Below are 25,015 nucleotides of genomic sequence, written 5' to 3' on the forward strand. Positions count from 1 at the left end.
AGAGCAGGCTGGACTCCACCTCTTCCTCTGTGAGACTAAAGGAAACGGAGGAAATGAGGGAGGAAGGGAGGGAGGGGTGCGCTATTTTTGTAGATAAATTGTCACTTACATGTGAATACAAAAGAAAAACAGTTTTAAACAGTCCCAGTGAACGCTCCCGCAAATTAATCAGAAAAGGAGCCTCCTTCCTTCCCGTTCTCACACTGCTCAGGATCCTACCCGTCCTCCGCCCTCAGGGTCCCCCATCCCAGGAAACCCAGCTTTTGCCAGGAGGGACAGCAAGGGCAGTGTGGTCCTCTCCACCGCCAGCCAGGTCGGCTCACTCCATGTCTCACAGCATTTCAAAGGCCCCATGGCCAGAACGGAGCCTGTGTGTCTCCCACTCCCTGTTCTCTGTCCCCTCTGCAGCCGGCGCTGACCCTGTGCAGATGCCTGACCACAACGCCCACCGCTCACCCTTCTCCACTGCCCACCTCACATCCTCTGACAACAGTGCTCCAGCCACACGCTCTGGAACCTCCTGGGGCCCCATCACCACACACCCGGCCCCATGCCACTGGAATGCATCCCCTTGCACCAGACCCTGAGTGATCAGGCCCCTGCCTTCTTCAAGGGCCTCTCGTTTCTCCCAGGCATCTTCATCCTACCACTACACCACCTGCTCTGTCCCTCAGACCAGCCATTCCTGAGATTCTCTCAGTGCCACCTCGGCCCCAGGGCTTTGCAATCCATGGTCTCAAAGGACCTGCCTCTGACTTCTAGAACACTGGACTCGAGCCACCTCTTCAGCGATCCCTGCCCTGAACATCCAGGCCAGATGGAGTGATCTTATTCATGACACCCAGGGCACGCCTTCATCAGAGCCCCAACAGACAGCGCTGGGTTCCACGTCTACTTCTGTCCCGTGAGCTAGAAAATGACTTAAGGACAAAGCCTCCCCTTGCTGGTGAGTCCTGGTCCCTGACACGGTGCCTGGCCCACCAGAGCCACCAGAGGTTCTGATCACCAAGCACCTCACCATGGCCTTTCACATGCTTGCTGCTCTCAAAGTTGTGACCTCGGCTTGCAGTGCCTGGAGTCCTCCATGGAGACCACACGTAGGGAAACAGGTGTTAGCACAAACCCCGGTCCTTTCTGAGTTTCGGGAGCCATCTGCCCTGTGTCCTGAAGGACAAGAGGGGTGCACAGACCACCTCCCACTCTGCTGAAGGAAACAATCATATACTGTTTCCAGTTTTCCTAGGGACCCCAATCAGATCCACCCAGGCAAGCACTGACACAGCAACCAAGGCAGCAAGAAGGGACAGGAGGTCTGTCTTTGGGGACAACAGCAGACACTTCCTTACCAAGGTCAAGGGACTGTGTGGTTTGGAGCATTTCCTCAGGCTTCTTGGCCCTGGGCCCCATTCGTGAACAACTACCTTAAGTTCCTTAATACACAAATCCTTCTCTTTCTGGTTCAGTCTGAGGCAGCTGCATTACCTGCATTTGAGGTCTTGACTGATGAGACAGATACACAGTTGTCCCTCCTCGGGGACTTCGAGGCCTACATGCCTTATAGAAAATGGCATAGTATTTACATATAACTTATACATCTGCCTGCACACTTTAAATCTCTAGATTACTGATAACACCTACTTCAACGTAAATACTACATTAAAACAGTTGTTACACTGAATTGTTAAGGGAATAACAACACGAAAAAAAATCTGAATGTGTTCAGTACAAACTCTGTAAAATATTTTCTACCCATGATCGATGTGGAGCCTGAGGGTACAAAGGTCTGATTATTCGTTGGAAGCCAATTTCTTTGAAAAGATTAGTTACAGACTTGGTCAAGACCTCAGTTAAGACTACAGTGTTACCATGAGGGGAAAATGCAGGTTTCACACTGACCTCAGAAAATGCTTGAACACAATCTAAGGAGGAGGCCAGGATGCACGCGGCCATGGTAATGTAAGTGCTGGTCTCCTGAGATGACAGTGAACAGGCCTGAGGACCTGTACCAACCCACACTTCCAGGGCCATCTCGCTAATTCAGCCTCACCTTGGTAGGCTAATACTCTTAACAGCCCTCAGAAAGCAATTCCTGGTGTTCCTTTAAATCTATAGGTAAAGTGCAAGGTCACTTCCAAGTGTCTCTACTTTCTTGTTTAGCTGCCACTAAAACATGGTCGTGTCTCTTCCTGTCTCTTCCTCTAGTGGGTTCACAGCACCAGCCATGACTTCCCGGGGAGCTGGCCGGCTGTGACGTTCTGGGTGAGGGGGTGGGGAGATTGGATCTCTGGTGCAACTGCATGTCCAAAGGAGCTAGCCTGCCCCAGGCTGCATTTCGTAGGAGTGGGTCATCTCATGGTCCCCAACGCACAGAGAGGAGGGGCCCGCACACCCGTCAGCCCCCTCCTTGCACCTGTGAGCACAGATGGGTTTGATTCCTTCTGACCCGACAGGCCACGCTGCCAGAGCAGAGCCCCAGAGGAAGGCCAGGCCAGCTCTTACCTGCCTGCGCAGCTGTGATTAGGGCCGTGTTCCCCTCGTTGTCCTGCCAGTTGACGTCAACGTGGGGGCACTCGGCTAAGGCCACCACAGTGTCCACAAAGCCATGGTAGCAGGCGACAATAAGGCCGGTCTAGAAACGAAGAGGGAAGCGGATCAGAGGGGCAAAGCCTCAGCGTCCTCAACCCACCACTGACCTCCAGGTGCTGGATAAATGCAACAAGGACCCCCAGTCCCCAGCTCTCAGTGACACTGTGGAGCAAATCACCTGCTGGCTCATGCTCAAAGGTCTTCTGATCAGATGGGAGGGAGGCATGGCAGGTGGAGAGGTCGGGGAAGAGTCGGCTCTCGCCTTCGGGGAGTGAACTGCAGGCCTCGGAGACGCGTAAGCGCTCGGGTGATTTAGACTGTAATATGGGGCAGGTGGGATGTGAGTACAAGGCAGGATGTGGGGCAGGGAGACTTGTTGGACCCAGGACATGAAGGAGCCGAGGGAATGAGCCTGGGGGACATGGAGGGGAAACAGCCCCAGAGAGGAAACACAGAGCATCCTCAGGACGGCGAGGAGTCCACAGCCAGCAGGGACGGAGCAGGGCGCGGGGGGAGGAGCCCCTCAGAGCTTAGGGGAGTGGGCTGTCCACTCTGCTTCAGGTCTGGCTGCGGGCCAGAAGCAGGCTCCAGGAGACCAGGAAGGTGGCAGTGGCCGTCACCCAGCAGAGGGGCAGAGGAGAGACACGTTTGGATTCCAGACACCTTGTGAAGTTTTTGCTATTAGAGTGAACATGGTTTGTGAAAGGAAGAGAAGAGCCCAGGAGGACCCCGAAGTTCAGGTAAGCAACTGGGCAGATGCAGCTACCATCAAATGAGATGGAGGAGATACTCGGAGCAGGTGCTGGGAAAGATGGCTTCGTTGACAGCCAGGAGGAGACCTGGGGAGAGGTGGACACTGTGTGGCCCTGGGGAAGAGGTCCAAACAGGATAGAGAAGCAAGCCGAAGGTTGATTCTGGAGAGCTGGTAACTAAATAAATGCCAAACCATTAGGCGAATGCAATATTAATATCCGATACCATCAACAGAGAGTCATGGCTGACGTGCACACCATCAGCAACTTTATGGTAGAGGTGGCCTGATTTTCCCTGTGTCCTCTGTTCCTAGAAGGGCGAAAGCATTTGAGCTCCTCTAGGACCTCTGCTGAACAGGTGGACAGCGAGGTCCACCCCAACAGCCTGAGACCACTGGTCTCCAGCAAGACAAGGAAACATAACCCTACAGCAGGTTGGCGAGCGAGGAGGAGAGCAGAGGACAGGCTGCCATTGTGCATGGGTGAGGGGACAGCAGACAACAGGCCTGCCATCATGCATGGGTGAAGGGACAGCTTATGACAGTCCCACCATCATGCATGGGGACAGCAGACGACAGGCCTGCCATTATGCATGGGTGAGGGGACAGTATATTATAGGCCCACCATCGTGCACTGGTGAGGGGACAGTGTATAACAGGCCCACCATCATGCATAGGTGAGGGGATGGCATATGACAGGTCCGCCATTGTGCACTGGTGAGGGGACAGCAGATGACAGGCCTGCCTTTGTGCATGGGTGAGGGGACAGCATATGACAGTCTGCCATTGTGCATGGATGAGGGGATAGCGTATGACAGGCCTGCCATCGTGCATGGGTGAAAGGACAGCTTATGACAGTCCCACCATCGTGCATGGGGACAGCAGACGACAGGCCTGCCATCGTGCATGGGTGAGCGAGGACAGCGGATGACAGGCCCACCATCATGCATGGGGACAGCAGACGACAGGCCCACCATCATGCATGGGTGAGGGGAGAGTGTATGTCAAGTTCGCCATCGTGCCTGGGTAAGGGGACAGTATATTACAGACCCACCATTGTGCATGAGGACAGCAGACGACAGGCCCGCCTTTGTGCATGGGTAAGGGGACAGCAGACGACAGGCCTGCCATCATGCATGGGTGAGGGGACAGCGTATGACAGGCCTGCCAGGCCTGCCATCATGCACTGGTGAGGGGACAGCATATGACAGGTCTGCCATCGTACACGTCTCCAGCAGCAACAGCAATGAGACCACCACGAAGCCCCTGCCGGCTGCCAGGCACAGCCTCCCAGCTGCACGTCTAACACAGTGACCATGAGAAGAGAGCTGTCACCTGGTTCACAGGATGGCCTCTGTAGCCTGCAGCCACTGAACTTGCCTGGGTTCCTTGGCGAGGGACACAGGAAGCCAGAATGCAAAGCTGAGTCTTGGTCCCCACATTCCTGCACTCACTGGTGTCCACGGGCCATGACGGACAGGAAGCAGCAGGTCATGGAGATGGAGACAAATCCATCCCATGTGGCAGGTCCCTGGCTCACTGTCTTCAGTGCCCACTGGGCCCTAAGCCACAGCCCTCTCTGTGGGGTCCATAGACCCCTAATGAGGTGAGACAAAGCAACTCCACCATAAAACTGTCAGGGCCAAGGGCCTGCAGCCAGCCTTGCCCATCAGCCAAAATAAACACCAAGCCACCAAGTCCTCCCTGAGGCTCCCCAGAAAGGCTTTTCTATGGAATGAACTGTGACCCTGCAGATTGAGATGGTAAAATCCTGACCCCCGTGCCATGAGCGTGAACTTATCTGGAGACAGGGTCCCTGTAGATGGGTGCAGTTAAGACAAGACCACACCTCACAGACCCCCATCCAATGTGATTACAGTCCTACAGGAGACGGGGAAGACACAGGGAGAAGCCATGTGACCACATGGCCATGTGACCACATGGCAGAGACTGCAGAGGACACTGAGGGCTGGCAGAGGCAGGACAAACTCTCCTCTGCTGGCCTCGGTGAAGATGGCCTCCCATGACCCCTGGGCTTCAGACTTCCGATCTCCAGACAACGGGACAAGAAAGTTCTGCTGTTTGGAGCTAGGTTTCTCGGCCCTAAGAACTGGCCCTAAGAACTCAGCCCCCTTTTACCAACCTTGATCCCCTGTGCACAGTGACCACCTCTCCTCTAAACTGGCTAGTGTCACTTTTCATTACAGGACAAATCTCAAAAGCGCCACAGTGGGTGTGTGTTTGTGGCCTCCAACATTCATCCTCTCCTCGGGTTAACATGGCACAATTGTTCTTTGGGGAATGAGTCACTCTGAGTCAGCCCCTCTTTCCACGGGAGTGAGCCTTCCTCCTTCCAGGGATCCCAGCCGTCACCTCTCCATCCCTGAGCACAGAGACTGGGTTGGAGAGGCATGTCACCTAACAGGGACAATGACAGATACAGGGGTTGAGCAAGAGCTATGGGGAGAGCTTCCGTGGCTCTGGCTGGAGGAGGGGGCAAGGGGGTGCTGGGCTCTGGCAGCCACTGTACTCTGCTGCTGCCCAGGAGAAGGTGGTGAAGCTTGACCCAGTCAAGGAAGGCAGAGTGGAAAGACAGAGAACCGGGTCCTGCAGCCACGGTAAGGGCAGCTGGATCAAGCCTCACTTGACATGGTGGTTCTGGACTTTCCAATTACGTGGGGTGATGAAACTTTGCACCCTTCTTTTTGTTTTTTTTTTTTTTTTTTAAGAGAGAGAGAGAAGGTGATAAGTTAATACGAATTGGGTTTTGTACGGTTGCCATGGAAAGATTCCCAATTCATGAATGCACTTGCCTTATCAGCAGCATATCATCAAAACTGCCCGTGAATGTGAGTCACACTGAAGTCTGTGCTGGCACTAGCAAATTTTTCCCCCTGTGACTCCCAGGGAAAGGGCTCTTCCCCCGGAACTCTGTGACATTCCGGTGGGGTGAGAGGAATTCCAGAAGCAGGGTTTACTCTATCAGTCCATCGAGTCAGTGGTAGGAGGAAGGGCTGGGGACCCTGTGCTGTCCTTTGAAACTGCAGAGTCTGAATACCCAGGCCTGACATCGCCAGCACACACATATCCACTCTCACACACACGCACGTCCCACCACACATGTGAGGAAAACGTATTCGGGAATGACCAAAGGTCAAGAAACACAAGGCCAAAGGAGGCAGCCATTGGTCACAGAGGGCACTGCCTGTCGGAATCCCTACCCACAACGTGGTGATATTTGGAGGTAGTGTCTCCAGGGTTTGAGGTCATGAGGGTGGAGCCTCATGAAAGGCACCTTGAAGATCTCTGTAGCCCCTTCTGCCACCATGTGGGGGACCCAGAGAGAAGGTGGCCGTCTTCAACAGAAACCAACCCTGCTGTCACCTGATCTGGAACTTCCAGCCTCCAGAACTGTGAGAATGAGGTTCCTGTGACTCACAAGCCTCGCAGTCTACCGTGTTTGTTACAGCAGCCAGAGCTAACTGAGACACCTTTTAGCAGGCTAAGACTCGGGTCCACCTCCTCAGACTTGCAGATACAGTGAGACAATAAAATCCAACCCAGAGCTAAATCTCAAGCCACAGCCAGCACTTCCAGTACACCTGCCACTGCTTTGGGACATCAAGGTCAAATTCAGAGCAACCCCACAGTGGCCCAGCACTACTACCACCAGATTCTTAATAAAAACACCATTTTTCACAGACCCCCACCCCCCGCCTATTATCTCAATAAGCCTCCCAGCTGCCCTCCCAAGAGGACAGAAAATCATGGATGTTGTTTTAAGTTCTAGAGGACACCAATGATAGGTTTCAACATCGACATCCTCACAACATCGTCAACTCAGTGAAAGCCATTCAACAGAGCATTCTCTAGCGGAGGCACTCTTTGGAGTGATCCATTCATAGCGTGAAAAGGTTTTCAATAGTTTGATGTTAAAGAGAAAAGAACATGGAGTGAGCGGCCGATCCACTAACAAGCTCCTGGAACCTGCAGTTTCTCTGCTAACCCGGGCTCACGCTGCCAGACTCCTCTCTGCAGTGGGCCTGTCCTGAGGGCTCCTGTTACACAATGGGAGGGACACCTGGGACTCCAGCCAGCACCCAGACCTCATTCTGAGCTTCTCTGGGTGGTAGGACTTCTCCACTCTGCCACAATTTCCTGCATTAATAAGACAGACACATGGAAACAGGACCCTCGGCAGCATATTTCAGGAGCGACTTCTCAGCAGTCATCTTCTCACATCAACAAAAGCACCGGTGTCAAATTATCTACTAGATACACGGCACTGCACTCCACCAGGGCTGGGATCACAGTGACAACAGGTCCCCTCTCTGGGTGCCTCGTTGCCAATTTCTCATTTTTCTGTCCTAGGAGTGAGTGGACCCTGCCAGGGATCCCCTAGAGCTAAGGGGTTCTGCACAGTGCTCCCCGCCTTCCCGGGAGAGCTCCTCGGGGCAGAGCTCAGGAGTGAGGGGAACAGAGCCCCGACCAGCTGTCAGCACACACCACAGACCCACCTCAGAAGGCCAACGGCAGGGGCCCTGCCACCCCCACGACCTATGAAGGACCAGGAGTAAGGACTCAGGGGCAGGGAAGCTTCCACTGGTGGGTAGAGGGTGCTCTCCAGGCTGGGCCCAGGGTCACCTGCACCTCCACACACCCCCTGCCCCCTCAGGAAAGGCTGCCCCCAAACACGCCACAGGCCTCTACTGGTGGCAGCCTGGACGCCAGTGACATCCCTGGTCGGAAATGACCATGACCTGAAAAAAGAGGGCCCTCAACTTGTGCGTGTGCGAGGTCCTGAGTTCAATCCCAGAACCAAAAACCAGGGCTGAGCCAAGGCCCGTTCCCTGCAGGGAGAAGGGAGGACATGACACCAGGGATCTGTTTTACAGCCATATCAATGAAGGGGTGGCAGCAGGCTCCGCGGGTCAGAACACTCAGAGCCACACACACACAAGCCCCACCAAAACAGCACAGGGAGGGAGGGTGGTGTGGTGCCAGCTGGGCCACGCGACCTGGTGTCCGGATTGACATTCCTCTAGATGTTTCTGTGAAGGCAGGTTTTTAGATAAGACTCAAAATGGTCGACTTTGAGCTGAGTTTGGTGGTACATGCCTGTAATGCTGGGGACTTGGGAGGCTAAAGCAGGAGGATGGCAAGTTCCAGGCCAGTTTCGGCATCTTAGCAAGGCCCTGTCTCAAAATAAAAAGGGTCGGGGGATATAGCTCAGTGGTAGAGCTCCCCTGAGTTCAATCCTCAGTACGGAAAAAAAAAATGTAGACTTTGAGTAAAACAGACCATCATAGTGTGGTGGGCGTCATCTGATAAGTTGAAGGCCTTAAGAGAAAAGGTGCTGCCCCCACACACTCGACAGTAAGAGGGTGACCAGCATCTGCCTTGAGTTCAGATGCCACGCCTCTCCGAGCCTCCACCCCCACAGTCCTTTCAGCCAACAAGTCCTTACAACAATTCTCACCACATATATAAACACACACACACACACACACACACACACACACACACACACACACACAGTACTCTGGAGACCTCCTACTAATGCAGGGCAGGAAGGAACACTCAAGAACTACCGTCACTCCTACCCGCTGTTTCTGCGCAACTTGAATTCTTTAAAATAAAGCAATTATTACCGTGAAGAACTTACATCACTTTAATCAACCATGAAAAGCAGGCAAGACAGCGTCTAGGCCAACGGCGTTCTCATCAGCAAACAAACCTCTGAACAACAGAAAAGGAACCGCCTGCGAAGGGTGGGGGTTGTACCCAAGCAGTCCTGGCCACCCCAGAGCCATGTGGGTCATCTGAGATGATGCAGAAAGAGGGCCCTTACCAATTGGGCCCCTGGATCTGGGACTCCCCATATTCAGAACCATCAGCCAAACAAACCTATGTTGTCTGTAAACTACCTAGTCTGCAGTATTTTGTTATAGCAGCATAAAACAGACTAAGACAATTAGAAAGCTTCACTTTAAACAATCAGTTATTCTTTCTGCCAGGAGGAAAGAGCAGACTGTCAAAACACCAGACCATCAAGGCCAGCCTCAGCAACTTGGTGAAGCCCTAAGCCATTTAGGAGATCCTACCTCAAAATAAAAACTAAAAAGGGACTGGGGATGTGGCTCAGTGATTAAGCGCCCCGGCCTGGGTTTAATCCCTGGTACCAAAAAAAAAAAGACCATACCAGACCCCAAGTCACAAGGGGATGCCCTAAGACCAGACGCTTGAGCTGCAGGAGCAGCCGTGGGCTGAGCGCTGAGCGCCTGGAGAGCGAGAAAGGCCCTGCTGCTGAAAGTCGTCGACTCAGTGGTTTAACTATGAATAAGATGAGCTCATTTCTCCAGAAATGTTGCCAGCTCATGGCCCGGTGTGTCTCACTGTCCCAACACCCCTTAGTTAGCATTCCTTAAAAATGCCCTGACAGCCAGGCACAGGAGCACACCTACAATCCCAGCGACTCGAGAGGCTGAGACAGAAGAATCACAATTTTGAGGCCAGCCTTGGCAACTTAGCAAGACTGTCTCAGAATGAAGAATTAAAAGGGCTGGGAATGTAGCTCAGTGGTGGAGCCCCCTGGGCTCAATCCCCCTGTGCCCCCAAATGCCCCCAGCAGTGTTCTCTTCCACTTGTCCTACACACTAGTACAGAGAGGGGACACACTAGTACAGAGAGGGGACACACTTGCCCTGGGTGAGCAATGGCCCACGAAGGAGATGGTAAAAAGAGACAAAAAAATGTTAAAAACAAAAGCCCAAGGACACTTCAGTTGCGCTGATCACTGGAGCTGTTCCCACGGTACCCTTTCGGGCCACATGGTAGAACTCCACTTCCCAACCTTTTGTGAGATTCTGACTTGACTCAGACTTGCTTTGGGTAATGAAATGTCAGCCAAATGGCACGTGTTGCTTCCACTGCAAGAGGGTGTATGGCCTGCCACGTTCCCTGCTTTCTGCCTGAACCATCCAGATGCTGAGAAAGAGGGACGCTCAGCCTGGGCTCCATTCAGGGAGGGAGGACAGGCCCCACACCCAGCCCCGCAGCTGGCACCCCTGCATGGGTGAGCAAGAAGCAAGCCTCGGTCATGCTAAGCCACTGAAATCTGGGGTTGCTTGTCATCCCAGTGAACACGGCCTGTCCTGAGTGTGTGTGTTTGTGATAGTAGTGTACGCCTACCACTGTGTCGCATCAACAACTGTCTGCAATGCCACTGCCCCTCCACCCGGGGACTGTGCTTTATTTTAAGAGTCTGTATTTGCTACTTGATCAGGAAGAAAATGCACTTATAGTTATGCACTGGTGAGGACGGGAGTTTGGACTTTTTGAGAAACAAAAATTTGACACCCATGTTACACCATACATTCTAAAGACATTGTACAAGGTGAGCCCAGCAGCCGGGGATTTGCCATTCAGGGCACACATTTAGAACCTGAGCTGGCTGAACCCAGTGTGGCCAGATGAGGTGCCATGGTTAAGTGTCCCCAGAGACACTTCTGGCTCCTTCCCTTCAAGCCTTTGCCTCGAGAGCCCTTCCTCTGCCCACTGCCCGCAAGGCCTAGTGGATCTCCACGCCTGACCCTCCTGCAGGCCATCCATGTTCAAGCCCCTGAACATGCCAGTCTACCAGGGACGCTGGGCCCGAGTGGGTCACAATCCTACCTTTCTAGCTTGGTTTCCTGACATCTGCAAGATGTCGATAAGCATCTGTGGAATGAATGCTCAAGCCGCTGAAGTGCTCCAGGACCTCCTACCTCCACGACACTCGGCTCACTCCGAACCAAGGGCTGGCACCACACCGGGTGAGATGAGCTTCAGGTCTTTATCTTGCTTCCGCACTCAAGAAAGGAAGTGACTTAAGGAAACCGCAGGGCAGACGGTTGCCCGTCAGTGTGGCAAGCACTGCGCTGGGCCCAGATCTGAGGATGAGTAAGAGATCTGAGAGCAACAGGCAGACCCAAAGAACCCAGGAACTCCACCCTCAGGAATGCGCTGTGGGGACATCAGAAGTGTGTCCAGAGATCTGCAGAAAGATCTGTAACTGCCAAAGCCTGAAATACACAGAGATGGCTAGCCAGCCGGGTGCGATGGCACACGCCGATAATCCCAGCAGCTCCAGAGACTGAAGCAGGAGGGTTGCAAGTTCAAAGCCAGCCTAGGCAGGTTAGGGAAGCCCTAAGTGACTCAGTAAGACCCTGTCTCAAAATAAAATACCAAAAAGTGCTGGGGATGTGGGTCAGTGGTTAAGTGCCCCTGAGTTCAATCCCCGGTACTAAAACGTAGAGAGAAATGGCTAGCTAATTAGGTACACGCATGGGAACCCATGTCACTGAGCTAGAAACGAAGCCACAATGCAGCTGCTGATTGTAAAGATGCTCCCAGGACAGTATTAGATGAAAAAATAATAATAACCACAGTTCAGAACAGGGGTATGACATCATCCCTTCTTTCCTTTCCAACATGTGTGCGTGGCTCTGGCAAGACTGAAGTTCTTCTATTTTTCTGAAAGGAGAAAAGGGAAACCTAACTGGCCATTCTGTGAGAGGGAAGCCTTGTAGATTTTATAATCTGAATCTGTTTCAATGTCCTTTCAAAGTGCATGCTTTTTTAATTATCCAAATAAAGTCACACGACAGGAGTGCTCCCGATGATATTTACATTTTTATTGATGCTTTTCTGCCTCAAGTAAAAAGATGCCAAAAAAAATTGTTTTGAAGAAATAAATGAGGCAAACACTAATAAAAGGACAAATAAACGTGTAAAATACATCAGGAGAATTCTTTCGAGTAAAATATATCAAGAGAATTCTTTCCAAGGGAGGGTTCACTCTGTCGTCCTAGAAGTAGGATTTGATGAGTTCAAAGTTGTCAGTAATTCAAAACAATTTCCCCTTTAGATTAAATTTTGCATAAAATGTGAATTTTACTATCATTGCAAACCTCTTACTTGGATTTATGATTTCAGATTGATGGTAATTTCAGCTGAGCTGTGGCTCCATGGCAGATACTTGCCTACCACACATCAAGCCCCGAGTTTAATTCCTAGCACTACAAAGATTAAAAACAAAATTTAAAAAGCTGCCTAAGTTTGTAAGTCACTTTATGAACCTAACTGCCTGCGAGTTCAGCACACGCACACGCACTCACACACACACAATCTGCTCACGTCTCAGAGTCTCTTCTAATGTCCCAGTTTCCCAGAGCCAGGAGTGGTTTCCACACAGTTCAGCGGGTGGGGGCAGGAAGCCACACCTTTTACCAATGGGGAACCCAAAGGCAGTGACAGTCAGGGCAATCCATGTTCTTCAGACCACTGACTCACTGAGTGACCTTGAAATCAGGATTGGGATTTTTACCGTGGACGCACACAGCTCAGTGCAGAACTACAAGGAAACACAACTGGAGGAGCAACACCTGGGAGACCTCTTGGCCCTGCCAGGGGAGGAAACACAGCCATCTGGCACAAGCACACCTTTCTTCCTTATTCCTCCATGAGTCAGGATGACAAGGTATCTGGTTTTCCCTCTGCTTCCCCACAATCAACACAGGAGACCCCTGACCCCAAGCACGCTCTGCAGCAGTGGTGAGCCTGATTGGCATCCTCTTAGCCAGTGCAGATGGTGTGAGATCCCACAGACCGGGCCTCAGTCCCCAGGACTGTCCCCCACTTCAGGTGCCAGTCACAAGCCCCAGGTGGTTTATAACATGCACTTCTGACCAGCCAGCTGTCAATCAGGGCTCCCACTACCCTTCTTTGGGTTTAATTTGCCTGAGCAGCTCACAGGACTCAGGAAAACACATTCATTGGTTTATTATGAAGGACATTATGAAAGATACAATTGAAGAGATGCATAGGGCAAGGTGTGGGAGAAAGGACATGGGGCTTCCATGTCTTCTAGGGGTGCATCTGCCTCCAAGCACCTCACGTGTTCAGCTCCCTGCAAGAACCCAGTCCCTGTGTGTTTTTCCCTGAGACTCATGGCACAGGTGCTAGGCTAACGGGCTGGGTGAGGACACTCATTAGGGCCTGCCTACTCAGATTCTCCTTGGCCTCTCTCAGTAGCATTCCTTCCTTCAGGACATTGGGTAGGGCTTCTCTGGAATGAAGAGAGTCTTAACAGACAAGGTAGATCACAGAAATTCTTTATGGCCAAGTAAAGGTGGGGGAAGATGAGTTTCTATGGCCCACCTTGGAAAGGGAGTTATAAGTCAGGAATCAAGTTTGAAAACCAAAGGACATACGTCATTGCAATTCCACGCTAATATAATAATACTTCTAATATTCACAGTGACAGATGGGGCAGCCGGCTCCAAGAGGGCCCAGTGATCTTTGCCTCCTGGTCTCACACTCTTGGTAGTCACCTCCGGTGCTGAATCAGGATGGCCTTGTGTAGCCCACAGAATATGATGGAAGTCATGATAGGCACCCCTAAAGCCAGGTCTTCAGCGGCCTGTGGCTTTGACCTTGGTCTCTTGGATTACAGGCTCTGGTGGAAGCCAGCCGTCATGACATGCGGACTTTCAAGCAGACCGTGGAGATTCTCCAAGGAGAGGAACTGAGGCCGCCAGCCACCAACTCGTCAGCCATGGAGTGAGGCACTTTAGAAGGGGACCCCACAGCCTCGGCCAGGCCTTCAGACAACCATAGCTTCAGACAACCATCTCCTCATTCTCTCCGTCAGAACTACCCAGGCTGCTCCCAAGTTCCTGAGCCACAGAAGGTGAGAGAAAATAAACCAAGTGTTCATTTAAATCATTGTGTTTGGGGACGATATAATACAGCAACAATGTAATAAACATCGCAAGTACATAGGACAGACTTTTTTTTAGAGAGAGATTTTTTTAATATTTATTTTTAGTTTTCAGTGGACACAACATCTTTATTCTATTTTACATGGTGCTGAGGATCGAACCCAGCGCCCCGCGCATGCCAGGCGAGCGTGCTACCGCTTGAGCCACATCCCCAGCCCCAGGACAGACTATTGACAAGATCCATTCCCAATCTTCTACAACCTGGACACACTAACAGACAAATTTAGGTCTGTATTGAGAATGGATCTCTGCTTGTGGTTGAATACGTTTATGTGGAAATATAATTAAACATAATGTACTAGTATTTTATTAACCATAATCTACTAGATGTATGCTAGGTACAGTAGAATTTACCACAAAGCAGCTAAGAAAATTTCCCCTCTGGGCTTCAGCCAGGATTCACTAGATTCTTAGAAGACAGAGGACAATGTTATTTCTTTAAAAAAAAAAAATGTCCTTTCCTTTTGAAATTAGTGGAAATGGGGGTTAAGAAAATTTCCTATGGTATATAATCTCCTGCTATCAAGTGTTAATAAAAGTGAGGAGTATGCCAGGTGTGGTGGCACGCACCTGTGATCCCAGGGGCTCAGAAGGCTGAAACAGGAGAATCAAGAGTTCAAAGCCAGCCTCAGCAAAAGTGAGGCTCTAAGCAACTCAGTGAGACCCTGTCTCTAGACAAAATATAAAATCAGGTTGGGGATTTAGTCGAGTGCCCCTGAGTTCATTTCCCAGTACCCCCTCACCAAAAAAATTAAGTAAATTAAAAATGAAAACTGTAAAGAAGTTTAATCATGAGGACAGTATGAAATAGTAATATAAAGTGAAAACTGTTATAAACAAGTCTGTAAAATCATCCATTAACACGCATAAAAATATACCAGGAAATGCACCCAAATTTCAGGAGTGACAATTCTGAATGATGAGCTTATTAGTGACTTCTTTTTCTTTATGTTTTTCTCTAGTAAAAAGTTCCATTCTTTCCTACAATGAATAGTTGCTTCTATTTAATAATCAGAAAATGCAGAATTTTTATGAAAATACAAATCCTGACAAAGCTTCCCGTCTCCAACTTGTTTAATTACAAAAGCGAGTTCACAGGTTGTAAGGAAACAGTGAAAGGAAGAAAGGCTGTTCCCATCAAAGAACCCCTGGTGGGGAGCTGGGGCAGGCAGTGGCCAGGCCTGTGATCGCAGCTGCATGAGGCTGAGGCAGGAGGGTGACGAGTTCAAGGCCAGCCTGGGCGACTCAGGGAGATCCTGTCTCAAAGTAAAATAAAAAGGGCTGGGGGTGTGGCTCTGAGATAGACCACTTGCCCAGCACATGCAAAGCCCAGGGGCCAACCCCCAGGACCCCAAAAAAGAAAGAGTTGGGAGGGTCTGTATAAGTCTATAACCAGCAATCAATGAACAATGAATGGAACCTTTCTGGACCTAGAGTTTACCATCAGTTTCATGAATTTCCTGTAAAATCACAACATAGAAGTACCCCCCCAAATCTAAATTCGCTACAAATTTTCAATTCAAAGAATTAAGCCTTCTCAGATGGTTGGAGCGTGTGCCAAGCAGCTCGCCCACCCCCCATGCACTGCAGGCACACAGGTATCAGTACAATCTCTTTAATGGTAAAGAAAGCCCAAATCCTTTCCTAAAGGCAATGTTTTCACAAGTAGAAATTCCATGATGTACAAATGCTGGTCTGCCTCACATAGAGTGGACGAGAATGGACCACCCGGCCAGTCACCAACAACCAACTTGCTCTTTCCTGGTGGGTTTAGGTTCAGCCCCAGCCACTCATGTGAGGCTCTGGGACCAGCAGCATCAGGGTCACAGGGAGGTCAGAGACAGGCAGGATCCCGGCCCCAGCCTAGGCCTCCTGAATCCTGGTCTTTTAACATGGCCCGGGAGCTATAGGGCCTGCAGGGCCAGGTCCCAGGCTGGTGCTCTGGGGGGGGGGGGGGGCTCTCAGGTGGACGGTGACAATGCCAACACTGCACCTGGGCACCAGGCACACACTTGTCGGTCACTCCCTGGGGGATGCCAGATACAGCTCAACGCACCTCATTAATTCTTAGCCTGACCGCTGCTTCTTTGGACGGGGAGAAGCGTCCACTTTCTGTCATGCCTGGGCTCTCACACACGATCCAAACCAATCCTCGCCTAGTCCTGGCCTAGGTGCCTCGGGCCACGCCTCAAACGCCTCCTAGCTGGTCTTGCCGGCCACCTGGCCACCTCCAACTCTGGGGCAGCCCCGTGTCACAGGCTGGGGTGCAGTGGCCACAGGGAGAAGGTCAGGATGCAAGGTCCGGGGGCCTGTATTTTGTGTCATAGATTTAGGAATACGCAGGTGTGGTCACACACACTTGGAAAGGGTGTGACGAAATAAACCACGGAAAGCACGCTCCCGGGGAGGAAGGCCCACAACCCATGGGCATCTGTCCCCACCCAACAAGCAGGGGTGTGGCCTGCTAGGGACTGGCTGGGCTGGGCACATGAAGATGAATGTTAACAGGACAGTGCCCCCAGGGATGCTGCCTGGGAGGGAGAGGAGGAAGTAAACAATGACGAGGCAGCGCTGGCCCAGGGGACTGAGGGACACAGACTACGGAAACTGGTCCAGGCAGGGGAGGAGTTGGCACGGACGCAGGCTGAGCCTCCTCAGCCAAGCCAAGAGTCGCCCTGTGGGACCAGGAAGGAGGGGCCGTGCTGCAAGTGCAGAGAAGGCCGTGAAGAGCCAGAGCTTCGTGGACAGGCATCCCAGGTCAGCGCCAGGCCGGAGGGCCAAGGGGCCGGAATGTGCTCAGAGCTGGAGGGGGAACATCACGGTGCTATCAGTGTGTCAGGACCAGAATCTTCCCTCTAGAAAGCTAGTTCTCAGTGGGAGGCAAGATGGGAGGAGAGAGCCTGGCCATTTTCCTCTATTTTCCAAATATTCTTTAAATACATGCCTCCCCTCGCTTTTTATTTTTTAACTGAGTTGCCAACTCATTTGTGATGGAAGATGTTTCTGAAACTGACATCTGTCAATCCGACTCAACTGTCAGAACGGACGTCCTGAGCTCCCAGGGCTGTTCTGCAGGTGTTCATGAGGATCTTCTCACTTAACTTTTTAATGTGAAAAATGTAAATCACAACCTTTTCCAAATGTGAAGGTGCTGATATCATTAGTCATCAGGGAGATGCAAATTAAACCCATAATGAGATACCACCACACACCCACCAGAGTGGCTAAAATTAAAGACTGACAATACCAAATGCTGGCAAGAGTGTGGGACGCGTGTTCCCAGGGGGTGGGGGTGTAAAATGGAACAACCACCCTGGAAAACTGACAGTTTCTATTAAAGTTCAGCACGTGCCTCGCTTGTGACCCAGCAGCTCCACTCAGAGAAGAGACTATCTCCACATAAAGACATGTACAAAAACGTTCAGGGCGGCTTTATTCAGAAAAGCCAAAAACAGCAAAAAACTCAGATTCATCATCAAGAGACTGGATGAGTAAACTCGGCTGTACCCAAACCCAGGAAAACTGTCAGCAACAAAGACAAAGTCCTGGTTGATACACAAGAACACTGACACAGACCTCAAACACTACACTAACACAACAACCAAATACACACACACACACACACACACACACACAAATGCTTGTTTTTTTAGTCATCTAATGAAATCCAAGAATAAGCAAGATTAATAATTAATACACAGTGATGGGAAGAGTGTGGGGATTCATGGAAAGTAGCATAGAGAACTTCTGGGTGACAGAATCATCCTGTCTCAATTTGGGTGATATTTGTATGTGCATATATAAATTTGTCAAATGCATTAAGTTTTACTTCTAAGAAGTATGCATTTACCAATATGCAAATATGTCAATAAAGTAACAATAGCATAAAAAGCAACACAGGCAAGCAGAAGACACAAGTGGCCAAAGGCACCTGAAAACATGCTCGACAGCATTAGTCTCCAGGGAAGTGCCAACCGAACCAAATGAGATGCCGCTCACACTTCCTAAGACGGCTGTGACTTGACACAGAGACAAACCAACAAGTGCTGGCCAGGCTCTGGAGAAATCAGAACCGTTCTGCATTGCTGGTCATAATCTCAGATGTGCAGCCACTGTGGTCCTCAAACAGTTGGACACCAGAGTTACCACAGGATCCATCCATTCCACTCCTAGGTTAAAAGGAGGGTACACACAGACATTTGTACACCCATGCTCCCAGCAGAATTGCTCACAATAGCTAAAACATGAAGGCACCCAAGTGCCCATCAATACATGAATGGATAAGCAAACTGGTATATCCATATAACAGAATATCATCCAGTCTTAAAAAGGAATGAAATTTACACTACGACATAAAGGAAGCTTGGAAACATGTTAAGTGATATAAGCCAGACACAAAAGGACAAATACACAATTGTGTTTATGTGAAATAAGTTGAACAGGGAAGAACGTAGATTAGAGGTTACAGGGGCTGCAGGAAAAGTTACTGCTTAATGGTGACAGGGTTCTGTTTGGGGTGATGGAAAAAAATTGAAAATAGTGGTGATATTGCACAGCAATACAAACAGAATCAATGCCAGTAAATAACACACTTACTATATGATCAAAATGACCAATTTCATGTTATCTATAGTTTAGCACAATTTTAAAAATTAAAAATGGAATATGCAAAAAATACATTGAGTTATAGACTTTAAATGGGCAAACTGTATGCTATGTAAATTATATCTCAATGAAGCTATTTAAAATGAGAAGCAACTCGGGGTACACGCAAGATAGGTACATCTCAAACCCAGTGTGTCGAGGACAGAAGCCAGGCACCACAGCCTGTCACGTGCCAGTCCTCTGAAGGTCAACCCCACTTCACTGTGTGAATGGCGGTTGGCTTTCATGGGTGCAGACTAACTAAAAGGAGCAGGAGGAAACTAACTGGGGACAGCATGGCTTGTGTTTTAGGAGGGGGGACGATCACACAGGCACAAGTACAGCCATGTGCCACATAATGACATTTCAGTCAGTGACACCCCATGTACAACCGTGGTCCCGTAAGATCCCAATATATCACTTGGGAGGCTGAGGCAGGAGGATCACAGGTGCAGATCAGCCTGGACAACACAGCTCATGGTAGAGCACCTGCTTCGCACAGCCAAGGCTCAGGGTTCAATCCTTGGTACAATGATTACACGAAGCTGAACGACTCCTGTCACCAACGACATCAAGGCCATCATAAATTCATGTCTAGAGTGAGGCTGATGTAAATTAATTTACTGCACAAAGTCATACAAAGTGTAGCGCATCCTGTCATGCGTAGTACATGACATTTGAGGACAATCAGTGACCATATTAAAGGGTGATATACTTACTGTTTACTGGAGTTTTTATCATTATTTCAGAGTGGACTCCTACTTACGCTGTGCTGGCATCAGACTCGTGTCTCCAGTTTATTACTTTTTTTTTGGCTATACCCAGGATTGAACCAGAGCAAGCACTCGACCATGAGCTGCCTCCCCAGCCCTTTTTGTTTTACTTTGAGACAGGATCTGGCTAAGTTGCCAAGGCTGGCCTCAAACTCCCAATCCTCCGGCCTCAGCCTCCAGAGTAGCGGGGATTATAAGTATGCACCCCTGCACAGGGCACTGTGTCGCTTGACAGTACAAGAGGCCACCTAGTGATGGGCCCGCACCACTGCATGATGTCCCCACAACAAAGTCACCTGACAACTCGTTTCTCCGAACACATTCCTGTTGCTAAGCGATGCCTGGCCATATCTGTTGAAAACCACCGGCTGGCCACTCAGAAGGTGTGCACGTCACCAGTATGAATTATTCCTCCATCAAGTGCCACAAACGTAAAGCAGGGCTTGAAGGTGACGAGGCACTGCCAGCACTGGGACAGGTGGGGACAGAAGTAGGAGGCCCACCAGGAGTCACCTGCATAAAATGACACAGTGAGTGAGGTGGCATCTCCCGGTGCCCCAGGACAAGCTCAGAAGTGACTGACACAGGGGGATTAGACTTCTGACGGGCGTGGAGAAAGTAGGGGGCTGGCTTCTGACCTGGGCCCCATGAAAAACAGAAAGAGCCAGAAAACCCAGACCTAAGGTCCATAAATTCAAAACCAATTTTTAAAAAATCCCACACGCATCTGAGATATATCCAACTTGCATTAGAGGTTCATATTAGAAAGAATAACTAATTTCCAAGGGTGCTGGCACGTAATTAAATCGTTTTGTTGTTTGGTTTGAATTTTTCCTAGCCTAGAACAATCTGTTCCACTCATGCCAAGAACAATATAGACTCCCCCGCGCCCCCAGGCACAGGCAAGATGGGATCTTCTCAGTTGGCTGAGCCCCCTACAGGGCCTGTGGCCAGGAGTCTCACCGGGTCCCACCAGCCACCAGACCCTGTACCTATGTCCAATGCCCAGCCACAGAGAACACACGGATCCACTTGGTGATTTTGAGGAGACTCCCCACAGCCCATCCGGTCCCCTTCCCAGGCAAGCTCAGGCCCGGACACCTCCCATCAGCAGATGCTCCAGGCCAGGCTGCTTAGCCCAGAAGCTCATGTAAGTGCAGGCAGAGCTTCTGCGGGCCTGGAAGCTCCATGCCACGCCCTCCCTCCCTGACGCAGCCTTACATCCAGAACAACTCCTTCACCACCACCCACAGCCCTTCCCATCCTCCACCACCAAGAAAACCCCAGTTCTGCCCCTGGACCTTGCAGCCAGCCACCTCCCTGTCCCCACCCATCTGTGGTCAGGTCCTGCCTGTTCCAATCCTCCCTGTGGGTCCCTCAAGCCCAACCCCACCAGGCCCCCAGGCCCGGCAGCTCTGGGCTCCAGGCAACACACTGTCAGAGAACCCCTCTCCCGTTAGGGAACCCTGTCCTGTTCTCCCAGGAACCCTTCCTCCAGGTCCCTGTCTTACCCACCTCATGGGTGACACCTGAGTCCCCTCGAGACTTCAGTCTTAAGCCCCCAACCCTCGGTGGCCCTGAAGGTCTTCCGGATCATATGGGGATGAGCACAGCTGCACAGAGGAAGAGCAGGCAAAAGGGACCATGGGAAGAACGTGTGTTCTAAGATCCCCATGTGTCACCAGCCATCCCCTCTCACCTCTCCCTAACCAGGAAATGAGGAACAGCACTGAGTAGGGAACATGCCCACGACAAGGAAGGGAATGGTGGCCCCTGGTCAGCCAGAAGACACCCTCCTGCTCCCTGGTGCTCTCAGTGCTCAGCTAAGGCTGGCGACCCTTACTGCTGAGGCACCTGCCCCACCTTTAGAGAGACAGGTGGGACCTTCAGAGAAGAAGCAAGAGGCCCTGTGCCATCTTCCATGCAAGAACCCAGCTGGTGGGAGGCCCTGGCCTCTTGTGGCCTAGTCTGGTTAGCAGGTCACTGCTAGGAGTGCTAGGGACAGGGCTGCCAGTGCTCTCCTCCTGACCCCGGACTGGAAACCTCAGCACAGCTGTCAACATGGGCATCTGCACTGGCAAGTACAGGGCACTGCTGGGCTACAGCCCCATCCAGGGTCCTGTGTCATTCCCAAGAAAGTCCAAATGAGAACACAGCACATTGTACCGAGAGGTGAGCCCTTCATACAGCTCCACGTGTTCAACTTCCAGAACAGTCTTTTTCCCTCAGAAGCTGCTCTTCCTCCTTTTTCGATGTCCAATTTCCCTTTTTATTCATGAAGTGATGGAATGGTACTTGATCCCTATCAAGTACCATGGAGGGGCCAGTTACATGTGCCCCTCCGTCATTCTGAACTCAGAAGCATGTCAGCTGATCCAATGCAGAACTGATGTCTTCAGTAGAAACACCAGCATCCCTTTGTTAGTTCAAGAGTTAACTATTTCTGCGTACCTGGCACCATGCTCGGAAAGGCCCTTTCAGGACCAACTCTGTTCCTGGCCTCGGCGGCATCCTGTCAGTGGCAGCTGCTTTGAGAGCAGGTATTCGCTTTGCACATTTGCAGTCATAAAATCTGACTGTGCTATGCACTCAAGTATTCAAAGTACCTAGCAATTTGCTTAGTTTACACTCATCCAGTCACCAGGAACCTCGACTTTTACTGTGAGGGAAATCATGGCTGGCAAGGGATATGAATGGAACACATATTTGCAAATCAAGCCCAGTAACATACATGCTGTTCCTTCAAATGACTAAATGCAAATGCAAAAGAAACAAACCACCCAGCAACCAACATCGCCAAAGAGATTCCTCGTCAGTGCCAGGGAGAAGCCAGAGTTCACCTGCTCACAGTTCTCTGAAACACACTCCATGCAGGGCCCATTGACTTCTGGCCCATGTCTCAACCCCAAGTTCCCAAACCCCTCCCCAAGCGAGCTTACATTCACTAGGATCACCCCCTCCCAAGACGATGGCACCTCGGGACTCATCATGCCTATGTTACTGACAGTTGGCTGTCACAAGCCATTGCTGCCTCTGATTCACCCTGGCTTCAGCTCTATTATTTGAAGTTACACCTGTCCCTCCATCGTTCTGAAATCAGAAGGCCTGTCAGCTGATCAGATGCTCCCAAGATCCACCTGTAAATTTTCTAATACCTGAACCAATGTCCTAAGTGAAGTAAAGCCTATGCTGTATCCAAATTGCAAAAGTGGGGCTATGAAAGTCAGACCAATTCTGTTTTCTTTTCCTTAAAGAGGCACAATGAATTAACAGCTGCAGTTTTACCAAAAAAAAAAAAAAAGAAAGAAAGAAAAAAGAAAAAACACCAAGTAAAATATATGCTATAGCAATTTAAAATGCATTATTGCTCAGAAAAGGAGAGGCAATCCTAGACCACCAGCTGACTCTTCAACCAACGAAAGAGTTGTTTGTTTTTTGAACTTGAATGTTAATTTCAGCTTTATTCATAAAGGCCTCAAACTGGACACAACAAAATGTCCATTAAAAGATGGATAGAGCCAGGTGCAGTAGTGAATGCCTGTAATCCCAGGCATGAGGATGGCAAGTTCAAGGTCAGCTTTTGCAACTTAGCCAGGCCCTTAGCAACTTGGTCAAAATAAAAAACAAAAAGGGCTGGGAATGCAGCTCAGTGGTAAAACCTGGGTTCAATCCCAGATCCCCAGCAGCAAACCAACCAATCAATAAATAAACAAATAAACAAGGTGAGATATCTCCACACAATGGATTTTGTTAAGCAATAAAAAGCAATGAGCTACTTGCTGAAATGACAGGGATGGGATTTCACAAGTATTGTGCTCAGTGAAGAAACTAGACTTGACGTACAACCTACCAAACAATTCCATTTACATAAAAAAATAACAATAGAGAGCTCTAACCACATAAACAACCTGTAAGATCAACCTTCAACCTGTAAGATCAAATTCTAAAACTGAGATAATAAACACAGTGACACGGTTAAGGAAATGTCATTAAGCTCATCATTGGAAAAGGAGTAAAGACAAGGAGAGGTGGACGTGGAGAGGAGAAGGGGAACAGGTTAGGAACGTCCTTACCTGTCAAAAAATGCTGGATACAATTGATGGGAAAGGAGTTGAGGTTGAAATAAAATCTATTATGCAAGGAACTAGAACAAACGCAGGCAAAATTATGGGTGGGTGGGTCTGACTGGATCCAGGGAAAAGTAAGGTAGTAGCAAAAAACTCCATCTGTCACAGCAAGGAACCCTAAGTATTGTCCTGAAGGGATAAACCAAGTCAGGTCACTAGAGCAGGCTGCATACCGGCAAGGAGGGGCCACAGACAGGGAAAGGAGAAGTGGTCACAAGCGATGGCCCTAAACAGCAGACAGGTGGGCGGAGGTCAGAGAGAGTAACGGCCGCTTTCAGTCCCAGCCCCTGCGGATTCTCTGTTCTATCACATGCACGTACCATCTTAACAGAAATGAGGAAGAGAAAAAGTAGAATACTAAAAAGAATAAAAACACAAACACATGGGGGGAAAAACAGAGCAGGTGGTCCAGAATAAGACCCTTCCTTTAAAGGCACATATGTGTTCTAGGAATAATCTGGACAGCAGATGAAGAATTTCACCAACATTGCTGGAAAAGTGAATGACTGAGCAGGACACACACCATGAATCAAAATATAACACAAAAGGACTAAAACGTTAAAGGTAAAAATTAATGTTAGCACATATCAATATCCTGAGGCAGTCTGCTGATCATGAGATGAGGAAGGATCTCAAAAGCATAAAAACAATGAATGAAACGACAATAAATACACAAATGTATTTAACTGCATAAAAACACAATATTCACTTATATCAAAAAATCATAAGCAGCTGGGTGCAGTGGCACATGCCTGTAATTCCAGCAATTTGGGAGGCTGAGGCAGGAAGATTCCAAGTTCAAAACCAGCCTCAGCAACTTAACAAGGCCCTAAGTAACTTTGCGAGACTCTGTTTCAAAATAAAAAATAAAAAGGGCTGGGGATGTGGCTCAGTGGTTAAGTACCTCTGGGTTCAATCCCTGGTAGCAGGAAAAAAAAAATCATGAGCAAAACCACACACCTGTAATCCCAGCTACTGGGGCAGCCAAGGCAAGAGGATCCCAAGACTGAGGACACCCTGAAAAACTTAGCTAGACCCTGTCCCAAAATAAAAAGTCAAAAAGGCTGGGACACTTGCTTGGCACACATGAGGTGCTTAGTTCAATCCCTAATACTGTGAAAAAAAAGTCATAAGCCAAACTAAAAGGCAATCAAAAAACAGCAATCAAAATTAATAACATATACAAGTTTATTTAAATATCAACAAAAATATATTAAATATTAACATGAAAACACCAAGAATACAGTTTTTCAAATGAGTAAAAAATAGAAAACCCCCAAATTAGTTAAGAGCTAATAAATATATGTGAAC

The 25,015-nt window shown here is 49.7% G+C and overlaps 1 protein-coding gene across 10 annotated transcripts in view; it reads right to left on the minus strand.

The window, feature by feature from the left end:
• The window catches only part of ANKRD33B (ankyrin repeat domain 33B), a 70,901-nt gene that overhangs the window by 17,191 nt on the left and 28,695 nt on the right, over nt 1-25,015 (minus strand). For 3 of the 10 annotated variants that reach the window (XM_081294684.1, XM_081294682.1, XM_081294687.1), the window contains 2 exons: nt 2,765-2,903; nt 2,500-2,629 (listed from right to left, as the gene is read on the minus strand). The exons of 3 other annotated variants lie outside the window; for them this stretch is intronic. In XM_081294684.1, coding sequence (XP_081150810.1) covers nt 2,500-2,629; nt 2,765-2,903 — 269 coding nt within the window. Of the gene's footprint in view, nt 1-2,498; nt 2,630-2,764; nt 2,904-12,565; nt 14,056-25,015 lie in introns of those variants that run through there. 4 more of the 10 variants (XM_081294686.1, XM_081294685.1, XM_081294691.1 and 1 more) reach the window with 3 other exon arrangements.

Source organism: Spermophilus citellus (assembly GCF_964194105.1).
Source record: "Spermophilus citellus genome assembly, chromosome: 1".
NCBI lineage: Eukaryota > Metazoa > Chordata > Mammalia > Rodentia > Sciuridae > Spermophilus > Spermophilus citellus.